Source organism: Macaca fascicularis, chromosome 8 (genome assembly GCF_037993035.2).
Source record: "Macaca fascicularis isolate 582-1 chromosome 8, T2T-MFA8v1.1".
NCBI lineage: Eukaryota > Metazoa > Chordata > Mammalia > Primates > Cercopithecidae > Macaca > Macaca fascicularis.
Genome location: NC_088382.1, coordinates 110,820,504 through 110,831,073, shown reverse-complemented (window position 1 = coordinate 110,831,073; position 10,570 = coordinate 110,820,504). Strand labels below are relative to the sequence as shown.

The 10,570-nt window shown below is 41.3% G+C and overlaps 1 protein-coding gene across 5 annotated transcripts; it reads left to right on the top strand.

The window, feature by feature from the left end:
* Positions 1-490: 490 nt before the first annotated feature.
* Positions 491-9,969, top strand: ZNF706 (zinc finger protein 706). 5 transcript variants are annotated; one of them, XM_073999232.1, is made up of 5 exons: positions 1,445-1,628; positions 2,030-2,073; positions 5,274-5,410; positions 6,942-7,049; positions 7,796-9,969. In XM_073999232.1, the coding sequence occupies exons 3-4, from the start codon at positions 5,276-5,278 to the stop codon at positions 7,035-7,037; spliced, it is 231 nt and encodes a 76-aa protein (XP_073855333.1). In that variant the 5' UTR covers positions 1,445-1,628; positions 2,030-2,073; positions 5,274-5,275; the 3' UTR covers positions 7,038-7,049; positions 7,796-9,969. The 5 variants fall into 5 exon arrangements, with proteins under 5 accessions (XP_005563880.1, XP_005563882.1, XP_005563883.1 ...); XM_005563823.5 differs by lacking the exons at positions 1,445-1,628; positions 2,030-2,073 and adding an exon at positions 491-862; XM_005563825.5 differs by lacking the exons at positions 1,445-1,628; positions 2,030-2,073 and adding an exon at positions 1,068-1,287.
* Positions 9,970-10,570: the final 601 nt, after the last annotated feature.

Genomic DNA, 10,570 nt, shown 5'->3' with positions numbered 1-10,570 from the left:
AGTCAAACTAAACCCCTCAGAGAAGCCTAGCCAGCAATTTTTCTTTTTCTTTTTTTTTTTTAGGCAGGGTCTCACTCAGTCGCCCAGGAGGGAGTGCAGTGACGCGATCTCGGCTTACTGCAACCTCCACTTCCTGGGCTCAAGCGATTCTCCCACCTTAGCCTCCCGAGTAGCTGGGACTACAGGCGCTGGCCACCATGCTCCGTTAATTTTTTATTTTATTTTATTTTTGTTGAGACGTGGGTCTCGCTATGTTACTCAGGCTGGTCTGGAACTCCTGGGCTTAAGTGATCCTCCTACTTTGGACTCCCAAAGCGCTGGGATTACAGGCGTGAGCCACCGCGCCCGGCGCAGCCAGCAATTTTTAATGGGGCTCAGGCTTGAATCTTGAACTCACTAAAACCCCCCAGCTTGGAAAAACACCCGGGGTTTCCATGGGAGTGAGGTAAACGGCGGCTGGTGAAAGAACAAAGGCTGTGCGTCCGCGTTCAGAGCCGCTGGGCCGCCGGGCTCGCTGGGGGCCGGGGCCGCGGTGTCCTGGGTGGCGGGGCTCCCGGAATGTGACTGAGCCACCGCGGCCCCGCGATCCTCTCCCGAGCCACCGCCTCAGCCGGTGCCGAGGAGGGCGACGCCGAGACCGGCGCGTTAGCCGGGGAGGAGCTGGAAAAGGGGCGCAGGGCCTGAGGCCCGGCCGCCGCCCGAGTGGATGAGCGAGCGAGCGAGCGACTTGTGAAACACGCCGCGGCCCGGTCACCAGCCAGGACCGGGATCACGTGACTCCCAGGGCTGGGTGAAGAAGCCGCCGGGACAGAGCGCGCCGGAGGGGAAGAGCGCCTGGGGACAGAGGGCGACGTCCCCTGAAGTTAGTGTCCACCAGGGCCCGCCCCTCGCGCTTATGTAATAGGGGCGCGCTGCCATTGGCCCGCGCGACCGGCCAGGGCGCAGGCGTGCGAGAGGGGTGGGGGGCCAGGAGGAGGCCGCCGCAGGAAGGCAAGTGGGCGGGGCTGCGAGGAGCAGGCGGGGCGGGGGCGCCGGGGAGAGCGGCACGGCGTGCGCGGGCACGAGGCGTAGTGGCCTCCCCTAAGGCTGAGGCGGCGGCGGGCGCGCGGCGGTGGCGAGCGTGCGAGGCGCGGGCTGTTGTGCTCCCGGCTCTCCTGTTTCCCCTCCTGAGCGGGTGGAGGAGGCCCAGGCGGTGCTGGGCGCGCTCCCCCTTCCTGTCCCTCCGGCGTCCTCTCCCGGCCCTCTCGCGCTGTGCGGTCTCTCCGACGCAAGACTGTCCCGGCCCGGGTGAGCGGCAGCGGGGGCGGTGCTGACGCCGCGGGACGCCCGGGAAACGGGGCGGGGGCCGGCCAGCGGGGGGCGGTGGGGACCGTGGGACTTGCCGCGAGTCGCGAGGGGTCGCGGGGGGCGGCGGGGCCCGGCCCGGCGCGGACCGCGGGAAGGAGGGTGAGTTCGGGCGCCTGCCAGGCCCTGCAGGTGGCCGGGTAGCAGGCCAGCCGCGGAAGCGGAGCGGTAACCTTATCCCCGGCGACAGCCGCCGGTCGGCTGCCGGAGTGTGGCGCTCCCGGTGGCCGCAGGGGCCGGGGTTCGGGCAGTCTCGGCCTCCGGGAGGCGCGTCTCGTACCAGGGTCCGTGAGAACTGGCTAGATGGGGGCTGCGTGGCCTTTGGTGGCAGGGAGGAGGAAGGGGTCTCCAAGGTGGGAGAGGCGGGTTTGGGGAGGAAGGTGCGCCAGGCTGCAGCTGGGGTCGGAGAAGTGTTGGGTGGAGACCTCACTCTGGGTGCGTTCCTCCTTTCCTCTCCCCAAAAAGATGGTGTTAAAAGCTAGGGTCAGGATGTGGAGCGCTGCCTGGGCCTCTTCCTTTCAGATGGTTATGGAGAATGAGCCTACTTCCTGGACCCAAAATCCTTTTCTTCTGTTACTCATTTGTGTTGGTTTTAAAAGGAGCTTTGGGGCAGTGCTTACTTGTTGCCTCCTACGAGAGCGCCTCATTTTAGAACTCGTTTCTTCTACTACTTCCATCTTTGCAGCCCCCTCGGAAAACCACACTGAGAGTTGCATTAAAAACCAACATGTAGGTATTTGTAAATGACTTTTTCCCTCCAGTTTGTCCCATTTAATTCAAGGAGCGGTTATAGCTGCCTACGATTTTGTAGAAAATTCTGTTGGCTTGAGAGCAAGTCCTAAGTTGAGCTGTCCAAAAGCAGGTGGTTGGTTCGTTTGAATTTCTGCTTTCAGAAAGGAAATCGATGCGGCGTGTTGTCAGAAGTTAGGGGCCTACCTCATGCATTTAGTCTATTTGATTCCATTTCCTTTACCTGGTTTTATTTATTAAGTCTCTTCGGGCTTTTTGGTTGCTGTTTGGTGACAATGGAAAATGGGTTAAATCTATTGTGTAATGTTATATTTTAGGGAAAATCCTAAGTGCAAAAGTTAAAAATAATTTTGCGTATCTAATGACATTGCTTTGTACGAGTCACTACATGGAAATATCAAAATAGATAGTAACTTCTAGAAAGCAGAGAAACTTCTGAAATTAGTGGCTTACCATTTTTGAAGATTTTTTTTTCAACGTAAAACAAGGTTTCCCACAAAATCAGTGTATTAACATACAGAAAATACATTGTGTCGAAGAGTTAAGATGTGTGAGAGGACTGACTATTTTGTTACAAGGTCCTGATAGTAAGACATTGAGACAAAATATCTTACAAAACATTGGTATACAGAAAGGTTGATCACGTGACTACTGTCGTCCAAATAATACATAAGTATCCAAACCTGTTTCCGTGGGAATAGGTTTGTAAGCTTGCGGTAACATCGGACTTAAATACATTTTTTTTTAAAAATGTGCCTTTTAGCTTAGAATTAATAAGAATTTGTTTTTGTTTTTTTTTTATCGAAAGCAAAAATGGAAGCTTAGTCTTCAAGAACTGATAACAGCTGGTAATATTTACCATTGTTTGATGGGAATGGGGTTCTCATATTAGACTGGCATGCTAAACATTTTCAGTTACAAAAATGTATTAGGCTCGTATGCTAGCTTAGTATAAAAAACCCATATTTCGTCAGTTGAAATACTCAGCTGACTATCCTGAAAAACATTGACCCTCTTTTATATTTTATCTGACTTTCAGTTCATTTTTTTTAATGCTAGTGGGAACTTCTCCAATCAGTGTATTTTTTTAGTTTCCTTTTTTGGGGAACAGGAGGAGCTCAGTAATTTTTATGAAATGCTTTGACCTCATATCCATTAACTAATTACGGTCCTAGTCAGAAGAAGCTAGCATCATCCTTCTCTGGTGAAGTTGATACAAATCCATTGTATGTTCCTGTCCTGCAATGATTTACATTCAGTTACAGTGCTAGTCAAAACTATATATATATATATGAATTCTACTTAGGATCCAATTTTGATATATTTAAAAAGCAATTGAGACTCATGATAGACTCTTTATGAACAGGTTTAACTTGTGTGATCGAATAAAAGCCCTTAATTTAAATGGAAAAGTAAAAGTAACTTTTTTCAGTGACTTCATTTTTTTTTTTTAATCCATTTGGGTTCACGTCAGATCATTGGTACAAAAAGTGGTGTCTTTCAGCTTTGTAAAAGAACCCTCTTAACCAAGTTCATTCCCTCAACTGGGAACTGACGTCTAGAGAGCAAAGAAACTTCTGGGATTAGTGGCTGGCTGATAATCTCATTTTATAATTTGTGCAGCAATCCAGCAAGACCAACTTTTTAAAAAAATTAATAACAGTAGTTTTATGAAAACTAAGTAAGAGAACAGTTTCCACCTATTTCTGAGGTCTCCTTTAGAAGGATTAACAGACAGCTTTTATTTCTCTTAAAGTTATAAAAATCACAATCACAAGTCACAATGAATACTTTGCAGAGTGATCAAGTAAAATGATGGCGGGGGCTAAACTTTTTTCGTAAACTTTTGAAGATTACAGACAGTAAAGTGCATAAATGTTAAGTGTACAGTTCAGTGAATTTTTATTAGTAAGCACACTTGATTCAAGAACATTTTCAGAACCCCGTAAGTCCCCTTCATATCCTGTCTTCCCAGTCATTACCCATAACTTCCAAGGTGACCCCTTTCACTGTAGATTAGCTTTGCCTGTTTTGATCTTTAAATAATGTATATTCCCTACAACTGGCTTCTTTCCTTTAACATTGAGATACAACCAGTTTGTTTTTGTTTGTTTATTTTTGAGACCAGAGTCTCCCTCTGTCGCCCAGGCTGGAGTGCAGTGGTGCCATCATGCCTCACTGCAACCTCCGCCTCCCAGATTCAAACAGTTCTCCGGAGACCTCAGCCTCCCAAGTAGCTGGAATTACAGGCGCTCACCACCATACCTGGCTTATTTGTTTATTTATTTATTTATTTATTTATTTATTTATTTATTTATTTTATTTTTTGTATTTTTAGTAGAGATGGGGTTTTACCATCTTGGCCAGGCTGATCTTGAACTCCTGACCTCACGATCTACCCACCTTGGCCTTCCAAAGTGCGGGGATTACAGGTGTGAGCCACCACACCTAGCCACAATTTTTTTTTTTCCTTTTTGAGACAGAGTCGCGCTCTGTAGCCCAGGCTGGAGTGCAGTGGCGCGATCTCGGCTCACTGCAAGCTCCACTTCCCGGGTTCACGCCATTCTCCTGCCTCAGCCTCCCGAGTAGCTGGGACTACAGGCGCCCACTACCGCACCCGGCTAATTTTTTTTTGAAGTTTTCGTAGAGATGGGGTTTCACCGTGTTAGCCAAGATGGTCTCGATCTCCTAACCTCGTGATCCGCCCGCCTCAACCTCCGAAAGTGCTGGGATTACAGGCGTGAGCCACCGCCCCCAGCTGGCCACAATTTTTTAAATGCTGGGTAGTATTCCGTTGTATAAATACTATAAAAATATGTATACAAGTTGTGCATCCATATTACTGTTGATGGGCATTCAGATTTTTTCCAGTTTTGGAATGGGCACTCAGAACATTTTGTACACGTCTTGGTGTACATAACATTTGCATTTCTGTTGAGTACATACCAAGAGTGGAATTGCTGGCTCATAGAATAAACAACTACCAACTAGTTTTCCACAGGGTTCTGCCAGTTGATACTTTTGTAGCATTTGTATGTGGGAATTTTAATACCTATACATTTTTATTTGCCAGATGTTTCTATAAAACTTAAGGCTTCAGTTCTAAGAACGTTCTTATGCTTAGATTACTCTGTATTAGAGTAAATAAGCCACTCTAATGCTTCACCTTCTGTTTTTAGATATGGCTCGTGGACAGCAGAAAATTCAGTCTCAGCAGAAAAATGCCAAAAAGCAAGCTGGACAAAAGAAGAAACAAGGACATGACCAAAAGGCTGCTGCCAAAGCTGCCTTAATATATACCTGCACTGTCTGTAGGGTAAGGGGAATTGAATTGAAAGATACAGCTCTCCTGTGAGCAGTTCTTTCATTATAAATTGGTTTGTATAGATTAAAATTTTGAAATGACAAAAATAGATGCTTTACTTGAAATAGTAGGTTTGAGAGCTGATTATTTTAGGTATCTATCTTCATTCACCCTTTCAACAAACATTTTTTGAATGGCTCCTATGGCCAGGCAAAAATCTCTAGGTCCTGGGAAAAAGGAGTGAACAGAACAAAATCCCTTTCCTTATATAAAATAAAGATGTCTTCATAAGGGCATATAAAACACTTCACTAGCATATCATATAACTCTAAACCATACTCTTAGAGCTATATAATATGCTAGTAAATATACCTCTGGCTATATAATTGGCTTTTTTCTTTTTCTTCACTAAATTTTATAATTAGGATGTCTGTAAAACCATATAGAGTATATTCATGTTGAGAGCTTTTCCTAGAATTAATGTGTTTTATTAGATTTGAAGAACAGTAATAATAACAGCTACTTTTGAGTGCTTACCATATGCCAGACATAGAGCCAGGTGTTTTACATGTATTCACCTATTTAATCCACCTAACCCTGTAAGATAAAGTACTTTTATTGTTCTCATTTTACAGAAGAGTAAACTGACTCATGGAAATTAAACAATTTGTGTGGGGTCTCCCAGCTGGTTAGTAGAAGAGCTGGAATCTGAACTCAGGCAGTTCAGCTCCAAAGTCCACCCTCTGGACCACTACTGTACTGCTTCTCAAAGAAGTACTTCTGAAGCTCCAAATCAGAACCTCTTGCCTGTTTGTTTAAGCTCATTACCCTTGAAGTTAGTGAATGGCAGTACCAAAGGAAACCACAGTGGGGTTAGTCCACTACATATACACTCAAAATAATGAAATTGAGCAACTTCTGATAGTTTGGAAAGAGGCATGGTGCAAATTTTAATCAACTAATGATGAAGAAATGCCTTAATCTAAATGTGCTAGAGTAGTTCACACACTTAAAAACTCAAAACCACAGACTTCTATTTCATATTTTGTGTAATTGAATGGGTTAAGAATAAATAATTGAAGGTTCTTGCCAAGGGAAGTCAGTATAGTATAGTATCTGAGAGGTCACATACCTAGTACTAAGTTAAAATAAGGTCTTGGGCAAATTAAACTGGGTTTTAGTTTCCTTATCAGGTAAAATGAGGATGCTAGTAGGCGCTGAAGATTACTTTGAAGGTTCTGTAGTAATTAAGGTAACATGCTTAATATAATAAGGGTTCAGTAAATGTTACCTATTGTTTGCTGTTAATCAGATAAGCAGAATACATTCTATGTGACCTACCTTTCTTTATATGTGAAATGTGGGAATGTTAGGAATTTCTTTACCACAAAGTCCCTCTTCATATGCCAGCCACTAAGTTGTAGGAATTTAAAGGTATTTTTGTGATAATTGTCTATCCTGAGAAGGTTCAGGATTCTAAAAAGTAACACATTTTTATTTCATAAATAAAGTCTAGCTCTCTCTTGCACGATTTTTTTGTTAGACACAAATGCCAGACCCTAAGACCTTCAAGCAGCACTTTGAGAGCAAGCACCCTAAGACTCCACTTCCTCCAGAATTAGCTGATGTTCAGGCATAAGGTTGTTTACAGGTAACTCACCTCTTTTTCTATTGGTTTGTTAATATCAGGGTTGTATACAAGACCAAAACTGTCTTCTGTTATTGTGAAATTAATTTCTGCCTTCTGAGATTTTATTGCTTCCCCTTTTTAAGTTAATGTGTAACTTAGTCCCTTTTTTCTCAGACTGTTTCCTTTCATTGCCTTTGAAACATCCATATTTTTACTACTGTAGCCAAAAATGGGGAGATGAGTACATGCTAGCCATCTCTGATCCAAGAATGGAAGAAACGTATCAGTTTAAGGAAAATAGTGATTACAAAGATATTTGAGAGTTTCCCTCTCAAAAACAATGTACACCAATGTTCGTGAGCACCTCTTTACAATTAGTTTACTTATAGTACTTAGCAGAGGTTCTTCTTTTCCCCCCCCATCAACCTATCCCCTTAGCAGAGCTTCTGAGTATTAAAATATAGGGCAAAATGTAGATATGTGCTATATAAATTTGTTTATAAATTTGTTGGTTGAAAGTTACCACTTTACACATTACATTTGCTTGGATTTTTTCCCCCTAAATAGTGGAGTTGGTGGTGGGTGTGTTGTGTGTTTGAGAATTATTTCTTTTTAAAATAAATTCATCAAAGTTCAAAATATAAAGTCCGGTTGACAAGTTTACCAGATACTATCTTCATAGTGCTTCTTCTTAGTTATTTGAAATGCATATAAGTTGCATTTATGCAATGGTAACATTCATTGAAAATTTTGCTTATGTTTTATAGGTGGATTCACGACACCTTTGACTCTTCTACTGTCTCAGACCTTAGGTAACATACCTGCAGCTGCTTTTCTAACAAACTGTTGATCAGCAAAAATAAAGGGGCTACAGAAACACTCATTTTTATGCTGTTCCCTTTTGGGCTTCATGCAAAGACAATTCTGTGTAAATGTACAGTTGACTCTGATTTGGAAATCTGAAAATCAGTCCATCCTTGTTATAAAAAATTTTTTTACAACTGTAATTATATTGATGTTCATATTGTGTAAAATAACTCATTTAATAAAATAGTACTTTGATTTACGACATCACAGGATAAATGTTTTTAGAAATTCTGTTCTAACTTTCCACATTATTTGCCTTATAAAAATCTAATGAATTCATCAGCTAGAATTGCAAGTGCAATTCTTATATCCCTCTCTCAGCTCAGTGGCAGGTTCCTTAAACTAGAGCAGACTCATTCATTAAAATTGTGCATATGATTTTATGGGCAGCTGATTCTCTAGGTGAAAAATGACTTATCTGCTGCCTTAGTATATTGCGGTTATGTGTCATTGTACCCCTCTGATCATTTCCTGTGTTTGAGTTGGAATATTTAAAATTGCAGTATGACCTGGCTCTAACTGCCAGTCAGGTGTACCCTGTAGATAACTGATAAATTCCTAAAAGCAGTTGGATTGTCAGTGAGCCCTTCTGAAAGATTAGGTTCTGATGTATATGCCATAATGAAATAATCATTAAACCTATTGTTTAATGCAAAATATGGAACAAATGTGAACTGGTAAAGGCCGATCTTGATACTAGATTATTTGAAAACTCTTGAAATTCTTTAATTTGAAATTGAAACATTAATTTTTGAGGTTTTTGGTAGTTACTATGTGGCCATTTTTACAAATGGATTTTGCATTAACAGGAAGATTGGAATGACTTGTGGCTGGATTAATTCCCAGAACCCTCTCCCTCCTTTCTTTTCTAAGTGAGTTGTTGATTTTAGGAGTTTGCTTTGTGCTGTTTCCTAAAATCAAAGACTGGTGTACAGTATGACTTCCATCTGAACTTGAAAAGTATTAAAATGGGTCAATATTCACATTCTTTTAGATCTCAGGATGGGGAAATGGGTTTGTTCAGATGGATATGGTAAATCTTACCCAATTACGGAAGGCTAATTTTAGAGTTCTTCTAATTTGCTTGTGTCAACTCTTAACTTGTAAAACTGCTGTTAACTCAATATAATAGGAAGAACACTAAAATACTTACTGGTAACTGCTTAGAGCCACTTATCTGATCCTGTGGATTACAGAATGCATTCCCTCTTCTGCTGTAACTTGTCATTGCTTTGTTTTGTAGCTCTGCATATTTTGCCCACCTTGTCTTCCCTGTAAGTTTAAGATGTTTCCAAGGAAAAGCTTCAGTGCTGATAGTTTCTTAGCAACTCCTATTCTTATGCCCTTACTTGAAAATAGTCCTTTTATTTTGTGTATTTAATTTCCTAAGTTTCAGATTTAATATCTGTTGTTTCCTAATATGTTGATTACCAGAACGTTAGAATTTTACCTAATTTCTTGTGGATATTTCAGAAGTTCTGGTTAAATCACAACTTAAAAGTTTTTAAAAAGCGCTTTGAGCATATGTATGTTTATGTTCAGTGACAAATCATAGAAAACCATTCACAAGTTTTGGTTTAATTTTTTTTCATTTGTTTTAGTGACTGTAATTCAGGATGAAAGTTTTTTTGTTCTTGTACTTAACCCTTTTTTATAAGCAGCTGAAGACACCATATTTAACACTATTATCTCAGTGACAGGGAAATAGCTGCATTGATCTTACGTGAGCATATTAATCCTTATAGTTCATGAGGGGATTATTAGTACAATCCCCATTTTACTGTGTTTGAGTTAAAAACCAAACATCCCTGTAATTTAATTTGAAGATTCTTTAACAGATTGCAGCAGAGTTCATTATAAAACTGTTATGGTGTCTTCAAAGACTTGATAAAATACACTGAGAGAGAATTGGTCCATTTGTATGCTGTATTTCTATTACTTGCCAAAAGGGATGGGGTTAAGATTAAACTTGTTTCCATTCTCTTCATGTGGATATACATCCCCATGTTTAACTGACACACTGGGGGCTCAGTTGTGTGCTGTAATGTCTTATTAAAGAAGATATTAAAGAAAACTAAACTAGTCTAATTTCTTCTACATTTTAAGAGGTTTTTATATTCCCACTTTTTCTTTTTTCTTTTTTTTTCTTTTTTTCTGAACTTAGAATTGGCTCTTAAGTATAGCTTGGTAGATGTGAGGGTAGCAAGAGATTTCTTTCATTTCTCATTGTTTTCCCTGTAGTCTGCCTTTTTGAGGTCTGTAGAATACTTGGGTGGAAAAAAATTTGTCATTTTGAAAGCTTACTATATAGAATAAGTGTGAACTGTTGGAAAGGGGTAAGTGATTGGCTATTAACATAGAAATACAATTATGAAAAATAGTTAGGTCAGTTCATTGAATTGGATGGATAAGTCCTTGATGATATTGTAAGATTTGAAGTTATACTTTTAGTTTAATATTAAAGACACTGTATAGGTAATTAATGACATCATAATTCAAACCTGAGATGTGGCATAAGGTAGAATTTATCAACATTACTATTTTACCTAAGAAAACCCATGTTTTTAATTTTCATTAATATATGTAATGTGGCCAGGTGCAGTGGCTCATGCCTGTAATCGCAGCACTTTGGGAGTCTGAGGTGGAGGGATCACTTGAGGTCAGGAGTTCGAGAC

Excerpts from the sequence above, each read along its gene's own strand:
- ZNF706 (XM_005563823.5), top strand. The coding sequence starts at position 5,276 with ATGGCTCGTGGACAGCAGAAAATTCAGTCTCAGCAGAAAAATGCCAAA. Across the intron at positions 5,411-6,941 it reads ATACCTGCACTGTCTGTAGG|ACACAAATGCCAGACCCTAA; the intron begins GTAAGGGGAATT and ends TTTTTTTGTTAG.